The sequence below is a fragment of the Rhea americana genome, unplaced genomic scaffold, assembly GCF_003343005.1.
Source record: "Rhea americana isolate MKP2758 unplaced genomic scaffold, rheAme1 scaffold_177, whole genome shotgun sequence".
NCBI lineage: Eukaryota > Metazoa > Chordata > Aves > Rheiformes > Rheidae > Rhea > Rhea americana.
This window is the reverse complement of record NW_028185894.1, coordinates 690,905-711,887: the sequence shown is the minus strand read 5'-3', so window position 1 is coordinate 711,887 and position 20,983 is coordinate 690,905. Positions and strand designations below refer to the sequence as shown.

The following is a 20,983-nucleotide window of genomic DNA, read 5'->3' as shown; positions in this document are numbered from 1 at the left end:
ATCTCTGAGCACTAGTGCTAATACCTCCAGATCTAATAACATGAGGGGACTTACAAAAAAAGGAAGCCTAAATGATTGTGACTGTGACCCCATATCTAAATGATCAGAAACTCTAAGCATAAGAAGCAAGTGGGATATGGAAAGCAGAACCACACTGAAATGCTCCAGTTATTGAATAATACACTCTACAATCTTAGCCAACATAACTGAAGAGTTGTACTTGCTAGTTACTATCCTCCTTGGCTAAAAATTGGCCTGAAAAGAAGGGAAGAGGGAAGGTTAAAGATATTGAAAAGTGTGGCTGATTCTTTAGACAGCAAACTATGTTGCTTCTCCTTCTGGCACACTCCTGTTTGGAATGAATCTGCATGGAATAACGTCAAGCAGTTTTTCATCCTTTCACATTCCCACAAAGAGGAATTGGACTGCTCTCCCAAACCCTTTTCAGAGTTAAAATACGACTGCTTCACTGGCTGGCTGAGGTGGCTGCAAAGTTGGCAGCAGTGAAGTGCTTCATCTCCACCAGGAGGAGCCGCTGGAGAATGAGCTAAAATTACCTAGCCCTGAGCACCAGGCTACCTTGCCTTCAAAGGCCTTCCCAGCTGGTTTCCCATCTTGGATCCTCCAGGAAGAAGTTATGCTGACAAAGCAGCTATTACTTTGCTTCTTTAAGAGGCGCACCGAGAGACATGCTCTTTCAGGGCCAACAATACCCTCCAGCCCACGAACCACAAGTGCTCTTGACAGCTGAAGTTTAACTTCGCATAGCTCCCCCGGCACCCTTTATCTGGCCCCGAGGGTTTCTCTGCACCCTGGCTGGTGTGAGGTCTCACGTGCTTGGGATCGCTGCCGTCATGTTCCCACYGCAGGTACTAGGGTTGCTACGGTGCCGGGCCGGCTGCCTAGCAACAGATGTTTCCTTATGCCGGTTACGAGTGGGTCAGCAAGCCCCAMGATAAAAGCGACAGTGATTTTCCACTGCTTTGTTGTTGGATAGGAACCCTATAAATGGCCTACTGTAATCAAAGGCAGTTTCCAAGAAAGGGCTCTGTCCTAGAATTAACTAGTGTAAACTAGAGATTAGATCCAGCCCTCTGATAGCAAGTAAGCTTGCTGAAAAGCTTCCTGGCTTAGCTATGGTTAAAGCAAACCGTCTTCCAGTAAAGAAAAATTAGTAGATTTTTCCCTTTAAGARTTAGGTATGAGATGGATTCTACAGGAAAAAGAAACACCGGGAAAAGGGCTGGAAAGYAAAATTCAAATCACAAATTCAGCTAAATGTTTCTGCAGAAATAAAGACTRAAGCTCTGCATAAGCTTAAGCACTTAAGGGAAACTTCACTTAATTGCACACGTGTAATGAGCAGATTATATTCGTGCTAATTAGATAATCAAGTTCAAAACCTCAACAGCGCATAGGAAATGGCACAAAGGGTTATTTTTAGGTGGTCGCTACTGAAAATTCGTGGAGCAAAAAATCAAATCTGTGCTGCACAACAGGCTCTGCTGCTTTGACCCACGTAAATTCTYCTCCCTGCCTTCTCCTCATCAGTTCCCCTTCTCACGCTGGCAGCCCCACAGGCAGGCTTCCTCGCCGGCTGCCATAGTTGAGCTTACCTCCTCCCTGCTAGAAATGGCAGGGGCGGACAGCCATRACTAGAAGCATTATTTCTGAGGGGACGCAAGCTGCTTATTTTTAAGACTACGCTCTCTCCAGCGTGCAGTTTTGCCACAAGTGCCGTTGCTATAGCGCCTGCTTCTGTTGAGATACCGGAAACGTTGTTGGCATAACCAGAATTTCTCAGCTATCACTGAACRCAGTTTACGAACAGCGGGTAGACGGGAGGCCGGACGGGCAGGGCCTCCTCCTCTTCTGAGATGGATCGCTGAGTGCAAATGGGTCACCCCTTCATCTCCCTTACTCTCTGCCTCCCAATGTGCAATTTCATGGGGCCTGTCTGTTGCCTCCCCGCCACGGCTCTCTGCTCCCTAAAGCCAGGCTTCACCCTTATTATCTGCCTACTCCAGGCTGGCAGCTGTGAGGTCTCCTGAGAGGTTGTTTGCTCACCCCCAACCCTTCAGTATGCTTCTCCCCAGCTCCAACACAGTCTGCAGAGAGAGGCAGGAATGGTGGCAGATTTGTAAGGACAGCCGGCCACTGGATACACAGTATACACTGATCTTTAAAAGCTTTAAAAATCAATAGGAGCCAAAGGCTATGTTCCTTCACCATTGAAGTAGGCACTTTAATTGCAAGAGAGTAAATTCAGCTTCCAAAAGCTGCRGCAATGCTAGCACCTGGCTCTTTAYGCCACTGCACACACTTCTTCCAGCTGTCAAAACACAAACTGCTTTACAAGGGGGCTGAGCATGCAAAAAGAGATGTCACTCAGTGATACTTTTGCTGTTACCCACAAAAATTGGCTGAAGAGGAGCATGAGAAAAGACTAATGAAAACAGAAGAGGACAAGTTGAGCAGCCAAATCCTCTCGCCTGTGACACTCAGGCTGATGTTGGAGAGCACCTGCAGCTGGGGTGAAGGAGGATTCCTCATGCCTCTAACTGTATGCTGGAACCAGTGCAGTTGCAACACGAAGTCCACACCACTGCMCCCAGTCTAGGAGGGAGGCCCCTGCTCAGCCACAGTGACTTCTCTTCCTTTAGTCCAAATCCCTGTCAGAACTCAAACTCAGACTACCTCAGTCATATAATCTCTTTAAGAGACGCTGCATCTGCGGTTTCTGAAACATTCAGAGTAGCGCAGAAAAGAACAGAGAGGAACAACAGGAAGGAGAGGGCTTAGGAAGAAAAGAGCATAGTCAATCCCTGACTTCCACCATTCTTGGTATTAATTTAAAATTGATAAAATGCTTTACTGAGTTAGAAAAGAAGCGCCAATGTTGATTACTTCCCTCATCAAAATGAAAAAAATCAAAGCTGCGTGTATCTATGACAAATGCTCATGAAGTTTTAGTACACTTCACCTTTTACTTTTAGTTGTTGAACAGCAGTTGTCTCCTGCTTTTCCAGCCTGCCACAGAGATAAAGGACTAAACTAGCAGACCTTAAGCTTAGCTTTATTCCAATCTTACATACACACACACACAAAGATAATTTGTCATTTGGTGTTTCCAAAAATTCTGGAAAAAATCAAGAGAAAACGTAGCAGCAGACAGGGCACTCTGAAATCTACAGAAATGAAGAGGCTTAAAAGAGGTTTAAGCTCAAAGAGAGAATCTGAGCACCCTTAGGTAACAAGAATTATATCTGAAGCATGGGAAAGCAGAGCTGAAGCCATCCACTTTGTCATTTTAACAGTCAAATTAAGGACTGTACCAACCAGAACAATTTTCTCTCTGCAAACATTCAGCTAGTTAAAATCATAGTCCCAGATGCTGCCCATAGTTCTGTAAAAGAAGCATGATTCTGACTTTGCTGCATGGCAGACTTATCAGTAGCAGATAATGCGCAAGGCCTCAGAGAAATAACAGGCATATTATCAGCAGTGAATGCAAGATTCTTTCTTGTGAAAGCTTTTTTTTTTTTTTTTTTTTTTTTTTTTTTTCTCTCCCTTCCAGTCAAGCTTTCCAGACATCCCACTTGAGGTGTGAAAGATCTGGGAACTGCTACAGTCACTTCTGCTCCTCCATTTCAGCTATCCACACAGAAATGATTAAAATGTTGTGGCRCTCTGCACCTTGCTAAGAAAAATCTCTGTGTTCTCACATGACAATATTTATTCTGCGCTCAAAAATACTGTTAAAGTGCTAGAACCAAGATGTTTTACTATACTCATTGCTCTTATACATGCTCTTTATCCAAGTTTAGGACACAAAAGTGAGATAATTTTCACGGTAACAGCTGGACATTAGACATTTCTGATACTCTATGACAAACACGCAGGGTGTTCCCCGTGACAGAGAGCAAATGCTTGGATTCTCTTGTTCACTTTCACAGAGCAAATATAAGCCTTTGTCACTTTCTGACTCCACAGCAGAGTCAGCAGAACAAGATTCATACTAGCACAAATCTCTCTTCATGAGTAGTTTCACTGTAACATGTTACCGTGCAAATGAAGGCCCTGTAATGCAGCCATATGTCCTGCTTTCATTCCTGTGAAAATACATGGGAATACTGGGAAAATACATGACATCCTCTTTATAGAAGTGAACTGCAGAAATTATGTATGAAAGACAAAACATTTGCATACTTTCTGCATGTATTATGAAATATGCCCTGTGCTTTTGCAATTTCTTACTCTCTCAAAAATGACAAAGATATGGTCACAAGATACAGTAAAGCACATGACGCTTTTGCTTCCACTATCTACGTTGCTTACCTTCATTAACTGCATGAGGTTTAATAATGCAACAAGTACAGTTTGTGAATTTTGCACTGTTGACTGGTCCACGACCTCCACTGGAGGGAAAGAACAACTCCAGCTCCTGAAAACAATTGTAATTTAACATATTTTAGTTTGATCTAGTGGTACACCTCAACTTTTTATCAAAAATAACAACATCTGACATACCTATAGCCACATAAACCTTAATTATAAATTCTAGTGCTAAAAATATATTTTTCCTTTTAATATTCTCTCAAACATATCTTTATCTCTCTGGCACCATCGTACAATCATAAAATCACAAGTTGAATATCTCCTGCACTTTCTTTCTTTCTACTTCCCCAATGCAATCTATTTCCATTTCAAGCACTGAAAATGCCATTGGCATAATCACTTGATAGTGCTCCCACTTTCTGCATTCTCTTTTTTCCTCAGTATTACTCCCAAATCCAGTCCCATATACACATATTTTATCCTTCTTCTTCACATCACCTTTTTCCTCTACACGAGCAGAATGCAGCTAGCATCCAGTTCTTAGTATGTTTTTTTCCATATGCAGAACTGACTTCCATTCCATTTTTACAGCTTTTTCTATTTTTACAACTTTTTTATTCCTTTCGTCTTGAACGACTAAACTTTCACTGAAACTGCTGACTCAGTCCTCATGACTTACTGACCTTACTTTCTGTCTTCCTGAATTGAAGCAGATGAACTCAACTGCTCTAAGATGAATCATGAGACCTCTTTGCCTCCAACTGCTTCCTTTCCTCCCCCATCACTATTTGCGAATCACACAGTMTGGGGTCGTAGGCTATGCTGTGGGGATCATGACAACCAAGCCTCCTTCCTCCCTGATAATTTGCTCATTGTTCACCGCCAGCTTCATGCTTTTTTCCATACCATTTATTCACACAGCCTACACAATCTGCCAATAAACATTAGCCAAATGTTGTAGACACAGATTCCATTTAAGACCTATTGATCAAATTCAGTAAGAGAATTGACGAATTTCTATTTAAAGGAAACAATAATATCCTGGAGATACTACTACAAAAATCCATCTGATTTTTTTCCTGTGTAACAGTAGCAGTTCTAAAGGCCATTTCCTGGAATTGTCTTATTTAATTTAGTAGAACACTTTGGATGGAATAGGCTTGACTATTTCCCATTCCTTAGCTCACTGCACTCTGATAAATTCCTGTATTCCTTAGCCAAACTTCACAATTCCAGCTAATGGATCTCTCAATAGAAAGAAGAATGTATTTTGATTTTTCCCTAACAAATTATCCTCATTATATATGTGAGGCACAAGGGCTARTTTCCTACATCCTTCTAAGGATAAAATGCTGCTTGCTCCAAAGACCCTGTCCCACTCTGTTACTAATGTTTGCTCTAAATGCAGCAGACAGGAAAAGGCAGTAAAATATTTACAAATACTACAAAAACTTTGTTTTGTACGGTAAAAGTGATAAAAAGAAAAGTAATTAAATAATGCCAAAGGACTAGGATAAGGAAATACCAAACTAGAACCAAGTGAAAGTTTAGAAACAAAAATACTTTTCCTTTYCATTTATGCCTAATCTAAAATAATCCCCAAACTTGGCCTGTAGAAATAGAGACATCATTTTAGAGTATACTAGAGAYATTCATTGATCATTTAGACCCAAAAAGGACAACGCAACCTTCTACTTCAACTGCTCCAGCTACAACCCATTCAGGTTGGAATTTCATTTTCCTTCATGTCCGTTTAACTTGTATTTCTTTCTTCTAGGACAACTGCTATATAGCCATATAATACTAATACTGGACTTATTAAATTAAAATAGGCACAGGCCTATTAAAATCACAATTTTTGTTGGTTTATCAGAGCCTGATATTGCTATCAATAACTTCAAAGATGCACATACCAGCAAAAGTTCATCAAAATAATTCCATAGTCATAAAAGTATTAGAGATGAATGGAGCCTTCAAACAGCATCTTAAAAATAATGAAAYGCATGAACAATCTTAACCCAAAGCACATACATATAGTTCTAATTAAAATCTTATGCTAATAGATATTCTTTTCATAGGCTCTCGCTTCAAAAGCTGGCACAGTTGTCATGGCAGCACATAGGAACAACCACTTTCTCCTTTCTATATGAAGACATCTAGATATTTAGCTAGAACTACAAAGACTTTTCTTCATGAGATTTTTTCTTGATCATAAAAACCTAACAATTTCATTAAAATTCTGTGTGAACATGTACCAACTTTATCAAATTTGCCATAAGAAAAAGTATTTTGGGTCCAGTACATGCTTTCTTGTTAAATCCAGACAGACACAAAGAGTATCCAGGAGCCCAGTGGGCCATGTGCGGTGCTGCATAGTGCAACACAGATGAAGCAGGTTGAGGATTTGACCAACAGAAAGCTACCCTCGCTTTGAAATTAAGCTGCTATGCTGTGCAGCCTAACACTGGGCCAAAAGAAAAGGCTGACGAACTATGCCCTAACTGCCAGGATATCCATATTCTCTAATATACAATACGTAGCAGCTTATCATCTGTTCTGGGGTAGATCTCTCTCAAGCTGTGCTATTGCAACTTTTCCACCTTAACTGGAGGATAGACTAGGATCAGTGTAGAAACGACTTGTATTTTTTCCCTATGGTCTAGAGTTAGATACCACAGGGCAACACCAAAAGCAAGGCCAGGAAGCAGGCAATTAAACCATTCAAACAAGCCTTTGCCCTGAACAACCAGTATGCAAGCTTTATTCTAGTCACACATTAACATATCTATCCACACACCAATGCACATAAATGGACAGCTCAGTTCTGTATAAATGCTGGTAATATCTATTATCCAGTCCCTGAGATAGACTGCAAACAAAGCAAAAGAGAACAGGCCTACAGCACATGCCTCTTCAGTAGACCAAATTCCTGACAGTCAGGCTTGCTGTATTACCTTTCAAAATACAAAGCAGTAAAAAATAACCTCTTCAAGGGAGCCTATTTCTTCTGAACAATGACAAGCAACAACTACGGAGGAGAATAGATAAGTGGAACTCATGAAAGCATAAAATGATGTAAATGTTTGTATCCTTTAAGATCAACATTGGTAGGTCACTGGTAGGTTATGCAGACTATGCAGTTAACTCAACATTAAAATTTTCAGTGTGTGTGATGTACAGATGTTAAAACAGCCAGGCATGCTCTCCTGATCAAAGAGCCTGATGGTTCCCCTTGTAACAGGGATAAACAAGATTTCTGTTTCCAGACAGTTTACATTTCTGTGCTAAAAAGGAATCATGCAGAATATCTAAATTTGTTCTGAACTCAAATGGAAAAAAAACATTAAAGAATTCCAGAACTAGTTGTTATCTGATTAAGTTTAAAAAAAATTGTTAAGAAAAATAGTCAAACACACAAAAACTCACTCGAGCAGCTGAAGCAACTGAATCTGGGCCATGAGCTGCATTTCTTAGGCCATCGTGTCCGAAGTTTGCTCTAATACTGTCTGGTGCATCAGTTCGAGCCACTGCAGAGTTTGCAGGTCCTAGTAATGTTTTCCATTTAGACACTGCATCATCTCCTAAGATTTCCATAGCAACAATGGGGCCACTCGTAACAAATTGGAGAAGCTCACTGCAAAATGGAAATAGCGCATGGTGATCCAGGCAATGAATTAAAAACAACAAAACCTGTAATCCAGTGGAGACACTCAAAACTCAACTGGACAAGGCCTTGAGCAACCTGATCTAACTTTGAAGCCAYCCCTGCTTTGAGGAAGCAGTTGGATTAGGTCATGTGCAGAGATTCTCCCACCTAAGCTATGCTGTGATTCTTACTATGGCTGTTGAAAAAGGGCAAGGTAACTTAAGCTAATTTGTAAGAGATCAGTAGCAGAAATGGTACAAATAGAAAAAGTCCATTGCTAACCATCTGCCTGTCAGGAATGCTTCCTAAGCACATCTCTTCTGCACAGCAGACCTTCAGGATCTTTGCATGCACCTTGTGCCTTTTCCCCACTGAAACATCAGCAATACCATTAGAAAGGACTGCTCTGCTGTCCCATCTCCAGGTCTACCTAGCCAAAGCTTGCCTAGCCAAACTCCAAAGCGGGAAGGTACAGAGACACAAAATTTGGAAGGTTTTGGTGTGGGGGGAGGAGGGTTAACCACAAAGTCATCACATCTTGGCATAAGCAGAAATCAGTTCACGTTAATGGCATAAACACGAGTACAAGGAGGAGACTATTTGGAGCAACCTGTGCCAGCCATCTCACTTCCAGGGAAAACAGCTACTCAAAATTGGAAACCTTGATGTTTCATTTGGGGGGAAAAAAAAAAAAAAAAAAAAAAAAAAAGTGTAACTATACCTCTATTTCTTTATTTCTTTACAGAATGAGCATGCCAAGAACTCTACTTTTTCAGCTTGTAGTCTAGACACAGCCAACAATGGGAAAGTTGAATCAATTATTTTTGCAGAATTTTCTTTAAAAAGAGCTTTATACGATTATAATTGTGAGCTTGTGTGCCTGCACTTATCTATGTATTTATAAAATTTTGCATATAAAAAGCATGCGTAAAAAATTCTTTAATATGAAAAATGTTCTTTTCTCAAGAAAGAAAATTGCTATTTTTTCTTAYTGTTCATCAGACTTTAATTGACTAGTGAACTTGCAAATAAAATCWGAAAGTCCTCTTTAAAGATCAGTATTAAAATATCAAATGTAACTCTGTCAGAGATTTTACATTTTATTGGCTTGAAGATTCTTGTTCTATTTAATCATTAATTATTTCTAATTGTTTATCTCTAATTCAGAAAAAACTCTATGCAAAAGATGTAGCTAATAGGACTGTAGAATAGGAGAAAGGGCACATCACCATGGACAAAAGCCTCAAATTACCATTATCGTAGACATCTGCAAAATAACACTACAGGCAGCATTCTTGCTCACTTATCAGCATATTCAAGCAGGCTTACTCAGCAAAGAAAAAGCAATTCTAAATGTCCCTCTGATCTCCAATATGGTCAGACATGCCCTGGGGTCACATTCAGTGCAGGGCAGGAGTTTGCACCTACAATATACCAGTTGCTATTGCAAGAGAACAGCTGGCAGCTCCTAATACTCAGGCACTTCTTGTCAGCACTGAAATCGGGTCTCTTGACTACATCACTGCAACCCACTGTTCAAGCATGTCTGAAAAACACAAAGTAAAGCTGCACCCTCTTCCTAACAGACGCAGACTGTGAAATCCAAACAAGGGGGAAGAAARTTGCTTGCCGGCATTTCCAGGCAAAGTGGAACCTGCACAGCATCTGGGGGAAATGCTACTAAAGCAGAACTCACAGCTAAGTGCTTCCCGCCAGTTCTCCTTTCCTGCAAGCCCCACCCTGATCGTGAAGATGCTTCTGCTTTAGGCTTTGAGGTTTGGCCTTGCTAGGTGCATTTTCACTTTTGAGGGACCAAAGACATTCCCTTGATATCATCAGGCTGTAAAGACTGTGAGTTAAGACCCTAGATAACCAAAATAGGAGTCTGCCCCTGGAGGAAGATGGACAGGGCCCATACTTTGCAAAGGGTTCCACTCAACTAAGATAAGCTCTGATTTTCTGCTTGTTTTGCAGTTTCGAACATGCAAAATGAATCCAGTGCATTCAATAAATAAGAATACTACATGTCAAGCTGAAAATTATATACCTACTTATAAAAAGGTTTTGATTGATGGTCTACGTAGAAATCAATTGCTTCTTTTCTGGAAGAGTTAAAACAGGAAAAGAAAAGAAAAGAAAAGAAAAAAGACATAATAAAACCTCTTGAAAAATCACAACCAATTACTCATCAACAAGTTTCCACAGGTAATGTCTTCCCTAGCCAGACAGCTTGTGCTATTTTCATGCCCAGTAATAGAAACGATATTTAACTTTCTGTCATAGTATGTCTACAGGTGTACTTTACTCCAACTTCAGCTCCTGCTTGGTAAAGGAAGTAATCACTGAAGGCCATTAACACTGATTTTCAGTCACTGAAGGTCCCCGCATCCTCAAGTTAGGAAATGCATGCAGCAGAGTCACCTTGCTAAGCCATTTACCATCCTGTTGTTTTCATTTTTCATCTCATTTTGTTCATTAATGAAGTATAGTTTTAAAGCATAAATCAACAATCTGTCCGCTTCACTAGAACCTACTTCCTTATCAAGGCTACTGCTTGATTACACTGGTGTACAACAGAATATTGTGTAACCTGGTTTCTGCTCAACATCTGCAAATAGTTTAAGTCCTGTAAGCAGCACAATCCCCTGCAGATTAAAACACACATTTGCCCAGCACCTTGCCATGCRAAAACTCAAGTCAGTTTTGCATTTCTGTTTTGAGGCCACACCAGGCAAAGGAGGTTCTGTAATGAGCAGGGCTCCATACATTGCCAAGCCACTAGGCATATACAGTCTGTCTGCACTGCAGCTGCTGCTTAGCCTTTACTCAGGTAATGCAAGCAGCACAGATGAGACAGCACAGTGCTCGCTGCTGGCTAAACACAAATATATTCATCTACCTTTTCAGACATGGTTGGACGGGGTTGTGACATTTTCCAAACTCTGCATTCCTACAGCCACATCGCTAACAGCGCGGGGCTGAGCTAGATCTGCGTGTCTGGGACTGTGCGCGCCATCCACAACTGGGTACCCCATTCTGTGGCTTTTCACCCCACCATCCCTTGCAGCTAGCCAAACTACTCTCCCCCCTGCTTCTTCTCCAGCCACTTTCCATGTCTTGCCAACTCTGCCATTTGTTCAGCATGGCAACAGCTGGAAAGCACTTGAAGGTTTTTAAGTCTAGCCCTGTCTGTTATCCTGCTGCCTCAAAATTCCAGTTCAAAAGCAAATGCTTGGYCTTGGCTTGTCCCAAAACTTGATGCGTACCATGTTCTAAAGCCGGACTATGGAGAAGGACAAGCGTTTCAGGAGGACTGAGAGTTGAAAGTAAGCAAAATTGCTCACCCCTAGTTTGGGTGCAAAGCTCATCACCAAAGCCGAGCTGCAAGGAGACTGAAAGATTCCCACTGAAAAGATTGCTTGCACTAATAGGAACGATTCTGTGAGTTTTTCTGGTCTCCATGATTCTGCTCACTTTGAAAAGCATCTTTTACTTAAAGGAATTAYCTGCATGCTTTTCAAAAAACAGATTACAAGTCTGAACAAAGGCATTGCACTGTCCTCTGCAATGCCACTTTACCCATCTCTCTCCMTTTGCAGTCCATCCCTTTGTAAGTTAACATACAAGAAAAAAGGAGAATCTGTGAACAGAATTCCAAGTTACAGACGTAAGCCCAGTTTTGAAGCCTCTGCTGGAGGAAAAGAACGACCTCAAAGTAACCAGCCATTTACCTAAGAAGAATTTAATTCTTCAGACCTTGATAAACACTTAAACAGTCATAACTTTCTCCAGTTTGTTAATCAAAATGATCAGCTGATCACGTTAACTGAGCAGTTCCTGGTTTGTTGCTTGCTTTGTGCAAATATGTGGCATTCTAAAGTCAAAGGATTTTCATTGGCCATACAGCTAACATGCTTTCCTTCCATTTTTTTAACTAAGGTAGTGATATTTTTTGATGCTACTCACAGGAACTTCTGCAATGTCAAATTTCAAACCCATGGTCTGCAAATATCCTATCYATGATCTATCTAAGTAGGTTCCTACCCTGACTTTCATATCTTAGCTACATTTTTTATGGAAAGCATGAATAAATTTAACAGGGATTGCCAGACAAATGTGAGCAATAATTCCTTTAAAGAAAGCTGTAGATCATGGTGCTGATTTGAACAAGTATGCCTGCAGAGATTTAGGTGCGGAAGACTGTCAAAGCCACAGTTCTAACATTTTAAAATGAGGCAGTCCACAGAGAAACCACAAATACTCAGACATCATTTTAAACACATCCAATATCACAGCTCAGTCTTGTGCTTATTAATCATTATTTTCAATTTTACAAGTTTAGCTGAGATTTTTTTATAGCAATAGGCAATAAAAATTTAAATCTCAAAGTTTCTTTTTTCTTCAGTGAGTCAACTCCAGAGCATGAGACTTGGCTCAACAGTTCTTCAAATGCTCAGACAGATATTGAAATAAAGAAGCACCCAACATTTCAGGATCAAATGTCTCAGATGACAGGAGAACAAGCCAAAAAACRGTTGACTTGAAAGACACTGAGGCTGATTGTGAATCAGCTGTAGAAATCTGACTAAACTCATGAACTGGAGCTGTTTGAGGGAGGATCTGGGACTACAGTAGTTGAAAATATCAACAGGTGAACATATAAATAGGAAGAGCAAGTCACGGTGTTTTATCTAACCTCAGAATGCCAGAAACATTTTGAGCTAGGAGAAAATTGATCCTGCTCTCATACAGAAACCATAAGAACCTATGAAATGGTAAGAAAGCTTTTCTTATCAAAGAGATGGTGTATATGGGCAGGTTTAGCAAAGCAACAATTGAGAAAAGGTGCAGTAACCTCGGGGAATACTTTCACAGTAAATTCATCAACCGTATTCTTTCTTCTGCAACATGTTTTCTTTTTATTTTGTGGGTGAGAGTAGCAATAGGGTGTGGAGGTGGGGGGGGAGAGGATTAGGAAGATACATAAGTAAAATCTGTCCATCCTGCAATAAGACCAAAAGATCACTTGCTTTGCCAGGGACTTCTATTCGTTATCTGGGAGCACAAATTAAGATGATGGATTTACCAAAAGGCAAAAAAATAACTGCTTTAAAGACAACTCTGTTATAATCAGCAATATTGTTTGCACCACAAAGCCATGGGGTGAAGACATAGCAACACATCAATAATAAACATTATGGAATTGCTGGAGCTATACTATTCACCTCGGAATCATACAGAGGCATTCACCTATGTGCATTTGCACAGAACTTTTTCAGCATTTAGCTTAATTCTCTGTATGCTTTCAGAAACCTACACATGATTATGAAACAGATGAGTCTTCCCTTTATTACTCATTGGAATGAGTGGAATGAATTTCATGTGTGGAAAAACATGGAATAATTTCAGAGAACACCCTTTAATGCAAAAATAATATTCAGATCTTATATAGTTAACCTTAAAATGTTCTTACCTTGAAAGCACCATCATTTTGGCCTTAGTTATTGTAAATCCTGCATTAATAATGATATCAATTAATTCTCCCATCTTCGGTGCTGCATCAGGTTTAATCAGAGCCAGTGTTCTGGAAAATAAAGAGAAGAAAGATACAGCTAACACTACTTTCCTTAGAACATTTAGTATACAAATTGAGTTTACATTCAGACAAAAAGCATCACATCAAAGAGAAAAACTTTGCCTCAGTCAAGCATCTTCATCCCAGTGTCTCATCAATTTTCACGCTGTTCTTGAACGCCTGTTCAAGACATTGCTCTGATAAGGACAGGTTTTGCATATTACAATTTCCTTAGCTTTCTACCCCAGTTAGCCTATAATGTTCCACCAGCCATTGCTTTTACCCAGTCCTCCTCTCACTCTCAGGGCTAACAATCTGATTGTTTTCTGCCATAGCTAATGCACTCCTCTATTCCACCGCAACAGCTACCTTTCTCCTTCACACAGCCTAAACCAAACTCGGAGTAACGGTACTCAACTTGAAGTTTGCTGCTTCTCTTTCCAGACCTGAGAAAGTCACACCTAAAACTTAATGTTTCTTTCATCTGCTGTTAGCCCAAATTGATGCTCTTTTCCCAAAAGCCACACTATTTAAGACCTAAATTTGCTTTGTACATGCAGTTTGTAAGATGCTGTTCAGGAATTTCAGTAGTTTTCTTGGACTCCTGAAGAAGTTGATAACTTCACAGCCTTAYAAATAGGGGGCTTTGACAACAAGATGGAAAATATTAGTTTTGTGGTGCATGCAAAGTATGAAGGTTATTCAGACAAAAGGAACTTTTATATATTTACTAAATTTCTGAAGCACATCTTTCTCATGCTGCAACTGTCGACGTTTTCTCCACGCCCCTCACTCACCACGGGCTTAGAACACAATGGATTTGTTTCCTTCTCTCTCCCTATGTTTGCTCAACCTCCTTTTTTCTAATATGGAAATCTTCATGTACATGAAAAAATATCAACCTGTTGAACTGCCCTACTTAAAACATTGCTTAAATATGTGCCTCTTCCATAACACTCAGAAAATGAAATGATTTCATTATTACATATAAAACATTTGGAGGCCCCAGTGAGAAGAAGGTCGCACTGTGCTTTGTACAGTACAAACACTTCTTGACAAACAATTTGCATGTAAAATACCTAATACTTTTAATAAATGCAATAAAAGGTTAGAAGGAGGAGCTTTCCATCTCCTTTGCCGACTAACAGCTATATACAAAGGGAGACCAATCCAAAAATCTCTACTCTGTCCTCCACATCTTTGTACCCAAGTACATCCTATCTTCTCCATAATTATCTTTTTATACTGTACATTTCCCCAGGCCAGGACTGTTTTATTACTATGCTTTACATATGGTCAAGTATACTGCCAGCATTAAACATGTTATTAATCAAAAAAATACGCACAAAAAGCAGGTCTGTAAAAGGACATTTTCTGTTTATATGCATCTTGTGGTGAGTCAGCTTCAAATGTGCTAAGCTTACAAATCAATAGATTTATTCAATCATGTATCCCAGAGATTCCAAGACTCTGACAATCCTAAAGAACTCTTYCTATCTTTTACGCTGTTTCCAATAATGAAGGCTATCCAAGATAAAATGCTTTATTGCAGTACTCTCATAAAGGAAAGGCAAATAACTGTAAATTTCTTTTTATTTACTAGCATAGCATGGAAATCAGCCTTTAAGTTCACAATAATATATTATAATCAGTTCAAATATGCTGAGGTTACAGGAGATGAGCAAGTTTCCTCTACATTTACGTTGARCCTAAAGAGACTCCACATTGTCAGAAGTTTTGGGAATAGACAGAGAGACTATTTTATTTCAAAGAAAGAAAGAAAGGAGGACATTTTGRGGTATCTGATATTTCATCTAAAAGTAAGGGAAAGACATGAATGACTTCAGAGCTCAGGAACAAATCCAGATTCCTCAAGTAGCAGGAAGCACATATACACAGACCAGCTTAGGCTCAGATCTGTTGGGAAACAGGACAYAAAAAGACTGACGAGGTAAGGGGGTAGTCAGGCAGTTGCAAGAAACTTCATTAGAGCATTTTTTTAAAATGTACATCTACCCTCAGATGAGTAGTCCACTGCGCATATGCTTTTAGCCCACCATAGTGCAAACCAAGATGGGGTTAGCCTTGGCTCCAGACAGGAAAGGTYGACCTCTGGCCCGCAGTCAACGTAGCCTGTCAGCACAATTCATAAAGTCTGTGGCCCATAGCCTGTTTTCCTCTTTCCCAAGGATTTCACAGCTCCACTTCATTCTGTGACATGCACCCATCATACAGCAGGATGAGCCATGTGCATCAAGGCACATGAGAGGGAGCAGTTGCGCCCTAGCCAGATGAGATGTGCACATCCAGTCTCGCCACACGTGACCTGCATTTGGCATAATAGGTTCTCAACTCTCTCATTTACCTTGAAAAAAGGGTTGAATCACTGGAACAAACGCTTCTGTGCATTTTGCATTTCCTTGAGGAATATTTTTGGAACCTATGTTATCACACATGGTATTCAAGAGACATCTAAATCCAGAAATAATCCGTTCTTTACTTTTCTAATTTAAAATTTTCTAGTAAAACTAAAATTTCTAGCAATAGGTAATGAAACGCTATATTATGAGGTAATTTACCTAGAAGACATTAATACAAACTATAACAAGCAACTGTTACAACTTTTTTCCACCATCAGTACACAAATTGTGACACCTTCTCAGAGGTATGCAGGGTAAGAAGCAGTAGAATTCAGACTACTGAACACTGCTGCTCAGATTGGTTTTGGATTCAAGTGCCCTACTTTTAGTTTTAATTAGCAATATGTTTCTTGTGGTTTGACATGATGCAGCCTACAAAGTACATTTTTAAACAGTTTTATGTTTAGGAACAAAGGAGAAAGAATAAAAATTAAGCTCATTTGCTTACATTTTCGGAAGGACTGTATGACAGTACTCCAATGAGTACTAAAAAACAGAAGATGGGAGCTGATCAAAGAAATGGTGCACAATGCATGCTGGGGCTAAGCATGTGAGACCTGCTTATTTCTGATAATAGGACTGTTGCATGTAAAATATTTTATGTCTTGTAGAGGCAGAAACACTGAGTATGTCAGTGACTGGAAGCATACGAGTAACATACTCAGTCAGAAAAGAATACAAATATTTCTGGTTGCCACAAGCATTCTTACAAGATTTTTGAAGAACTGTGACGGTAACTGACTCTAAGTTTAGTCAACTTATAAAGGACACACTTGTCAGACAAACAGTTACCTTGGGTTACAAGTCATCCCGGATCACAAGTGAAAAACTGGAGAAACAGAAATCCCTTCCTCACACCTGCATTTCCTTACGTGGTACACTTCTAAAKTAAGCATGTGCTTACTTACTCATTTTACTCCCTGCTTGCRATAGTTCCTTACAACACACTGGGAAAGAAGTGAGGAAGAAGAGCACTCAAATATGGCTGTAATATCTAAAAATTGATCCAGGATGGAAGAAATGTAGGTGTAGAAACTGAAACTGCAYTGAAGTTTCATGGGTTTTTTTGTAGAACTGTCTAAATAATTTTAGCCTAAATCACAAAAAGGTCTATGCAAAAACTGGCTGTTTTTACCCATCTACTTTGTCCTCTGTGTACCCAGAGTWATGTTTATTTGCTTTATCAACAAGAACAAATGCCCCTCTTTCAAAACATTTTTTGAAGTACAGTCCTCAAGCTCCCTCATGGGCATTCACTGAGCTTATGTGCATGCATATGCAGTGACCAAAGCACATAAGAGATTTTCCAAATTTGAACTAAAGTACGGATGGTCYTGCAGAGCGTAAAGGCAAGAAAAGATGGGAAAATGTTCTGCTTCAGGCAACGGTCACAAAACTATTAGCAGAAGTCCACCTACAAATTATTTTTAGGAATTATCATGTATTGTAGAAATCTTACTTTATCTGCTTAACTAATCACTGCTGTAAAACCTYCTAGGACCAGGCCAAAAGGGCAAACACCTCATAAGCAGCCACTTTCCCCAAGGGCTCTTTTAGTAGAGCCCTGTTTACTCAGTGAAAGCTAGCTTCTGTGCTTTCTGTGAAGAAATAGGATTTTGAGAATCTCTTGCCTGGCTGTTTAAGATGCATTTCACTGTGTTCCTTTGGGCCATTCTGAATATGTAACACCACTTGCATATCTATGCTATCTTTCAGCCAACATTCCTAAAATGTTTTCCAAACAGCCGACATGTCATAAATTCCTTTCCTCCCTTCTGTAGGGCAGGATAAAACCTCATCCTCTCTCCCAGGATCAATTCATTGACACCACTAAAGCACTGCTGCATACAGCTATAGCTGCTCCTCTACAGTAAGATGAATATGTCATTTCATTATAAGCTTCCTTTCATTGGTATAACTGCATCAATACTTGGGCTTAAGCTACTTTAGGCAGAGTAGGAAAAACACAACTGTAAAAGGATAAATTCATGTAATAAATATATATAAGCCAGACCTAATCTACCCAAGGCCCCACTGAGGAATGGAGGGGGTGGTCAAGTATCCAGAAATCCTCCACTGCTATTCTCTGCCTCCTTTGCTACTCTTCTACCCATCCTAACTCCAGCTTGGAGAGAGAGTACCAGGAAAACTCWCTCTGGAAAGTTTTTATGGCAGTCATTTCCAGGGCAATGTTTCTGTGAGGTTAAGACAAAGATGAGCATTAGGACTTGCAATCTTACTGAACTCTTCCTGCCTGTCTGGTTATAATACATCTCTTCAAAAAAAAGAGTTCAAAATAAGCACAGACAGTGGGAAAGAAAAAGAAACAAGCCCAATGGGGTTCACTGGAACATCATATCTAAGAAAAAATTGTGTGTTCTTTTCAAAATATGCTGGAGCTAAAGTCACCTATTTTGCAAATTCAGAAGTTATCTGCACTGCAGTCAAAACAGATTTAAATCAACTGTAAATTAATCTTATTGTCATTTTATTAAGTCTCTCCTGAAAAATTTTTTCTTGCACTCTTAGTACCTTTTCTAAAGCAGGCCTCCCAACTCAAAGAGACAATGAGTCTTTAGATGTTATAAACGAATTTTGTTTTAACATAAAAAGCCTATAGATTTTCTTGACATTCCCATTCTATCTTTTCTTTCCTTGCACATCCTGAGTTTTGGAAATGCTGAAAAATTCCAGAAAAAAATCCTTCATGGTAGGAAAATCAATGGAAAATGGGAACAGTCCTCTCTCTCATTCCTGTTCCTACTGTTTTCAATTACTACTGCTAACACAAAGTACATCTGATTAGCAAGGCATAAATCTGTGGATCACTCRGCTTTTGCACAGCTTCCAGAGATGCAGGTGATACAGTCTGCAAGATTCAGTCCTTCCAAGCTGAACACACATTAGGGTACCACACCAATCCTGCCCCAACAAAATCCACACAACTGCATCCCAAAGGATATCACAASGAAACTACTGTTGCCTGCCCTGAGGGAGTAAGAGCTGTACTGGACCCCGARTTTTCCTCTTTCCTCTCTTGCTCTCCTCAGGGACCTGGAAGAGGCAGCAGTTGACACTTGGGTAAGCTGGTGTTTTAAGCTTTATCAGCAGGTTCGATMCCCGTGTGGGYCACTCGTTTGGGGGTTAGACGAGATGATCTCCAGAGGTCCCTTCCAACCTTAACAATTATATGATTGGGAGGGGAGGAACAATAACAGATTTGCCCCAAAGCAAGGGCCATTTTGCTTCTTTCCAGCCATCAACAMATGAGATCACTTCAAGCCAGATGCAAATTTGTTGCTAATCCCTCCTCTCCCATTCCCCCACAAATCTTCTAATTCCAGCAAAGAACAACCACTCTGAAAACCCCACCGTAAAGAAGTAATTCAAAATTTGTGTTTTCCTACCTCTCTTTGCGGCTGCCCAGCTTGCGGGCTGTATATTGATCCCCATAGTCTACCAAAGAAAGATGACGAGAAAAAACAGTAATTTTGTTGCCCACGAATAAATCCTCAAGGTGTAAGCTGTCATATTTGGTGCGCTTCAGAAAGGTGCGATGGTTCTTCACATCATACTGCAGAGAAAAGAAGATTAAAAGCTACTATAGTAAGAGATTTAAACTGTGGGCAAATCCAACATAATCTTTAACTTAGGAAATTTCCAAAGGTTGTGGGATTGAGTCTGATCACTGAATTGATTTAATTCCTAGCCTTTTGAACTTGCATGTGTAGCAGAAATGCTCAGAAAATTAAACCACAATTACAAGTTTGTTCCATTTAAGTAGTCTTGAGCTGACAACTGTCTTCGCATTTTTTATTTAATCATTTGCTTGTGCTATTTCGAGCTGTGATAAACGGTTCAGGTGCCTAGTGGGCATCTCTGCCCAATCTCACTGAGAGTTCCCCCTAACAGATCTATGCTGTTTCACAGACCAATGGCTCACACCAGAAACAACCATGATACATGCTGTGACAGGTCTTTTCTTCAGGGCATCGTTCCAGTGATACTATGCTTTATTTGTACTGCATAAGACTCAGAATTAGGGATGGATGGATGGTTGCAGCACTGGTTTGAAAAGTTCTCTCTCGCTGCCTAGAGCTGCAAACCTAAAATGCCTGTCAGGCCAATTCAGTTGTGTGTCATCATTCTGAGCAAGAAGCAAGACGTTAATGTGCAGTTTTCTGGGTGGGCTAGCAAAGCACAAAAGGCAACCTGATGAACAGTTTCTTCTCCACTGCATGTAATTAAAGATACTTTCAGTTACCTGGGGAAGCAGAATCCTATCAAAAGAAGAGCTTTGCCCTCTTCAGCCCAAACTTCCCCTTTTTTCTTTTGAATTGCATACACTAATCCCTATTGTGATGGTTTATAAACTAGAACGATGTTAAAAGAAAGAATTTCCTTCCCTTAAATTTGGGGGAGTGGGGGGAGAAATTGTGTTTAGAGCAGAATTACATACTCCTCTGKGATCTAAATGCTTGAACACGTTTTTCTTCTGTTTCAGACGTGGGCTAGAAGAATCTTAAGGTTCTTCCAGAAGAACCAAAATTTGGGAGATGTAGAACATACAAATTATTGTGATACTTCCTTCTGCTGAAGCAGGATTACAAGGAATAACCCTTCCCTGCTGAAGCTTAAAGTGTGCTCCTCAATGTCCTCTATTCAAGAATAGGAGGGAACGAAATGGCAACATGCTGAAAAAAACAGATCACTTGAATTCACCTATCTGTTTTTCCCTGGTCTTGGCCTGCAGTCTTATTAACTGGCTTGATCACATTAAAATTGTTCATCTATTTAAAACACAAATGACCAGCCACAGCAGAATAAATGTAATGATGTTTAGATTTTATTTTTTTTTTTTACTCCCTTCTCTTATATTACATGTACAGGTAATACCAAAATAATTCTCTGCTAAGAATCTGTCCTTTTTAAAGATTTTCTTCTCTCTTTTTAGGGAATCTCCTGTAGAAAGATAAGTTGTTCAGGACTTAAGAATTCTTCATG

The 20,983-nt window shown here is 39.9% G+C and overlaps 1 protein-coding gene across 1 annotated transcript in view; it reads right to left on the bottom strand.

Moving 5' to 3' along the window:
- The window catches only part of NME7 (NME/NM23 family member 7), a 94,370-nt gene that overhangs the window by 52,365 nt on the left and 21,022 nt on the right, over positions 1-20,983 (bottom strand). The window contains exons 3-7 of the mRNA XM_085301454.1: positions 19,387-19,553; positions 13,458-13,568; positions 10,036-10,086; positions 7,765-7,972; positions 4,339-4,444 (exon numbers count right to left, since the gene is read on the bottom strand). Coding sequence (XP_085157580.1) covers positions 4,339-4,444; positions 7,765-7,972; positions 10,036-10,086; positions 13,458-13,568; positions 19,387-19,553 — 643 coding nt within the window. The remainder of the gene's footprint in view (positions 1-4,338; positions 4,445-7,764; positions 7,973-10,035; positions 10,087-13,457; positions 13,569-19,386; positions 19,554-20,983) is intronic.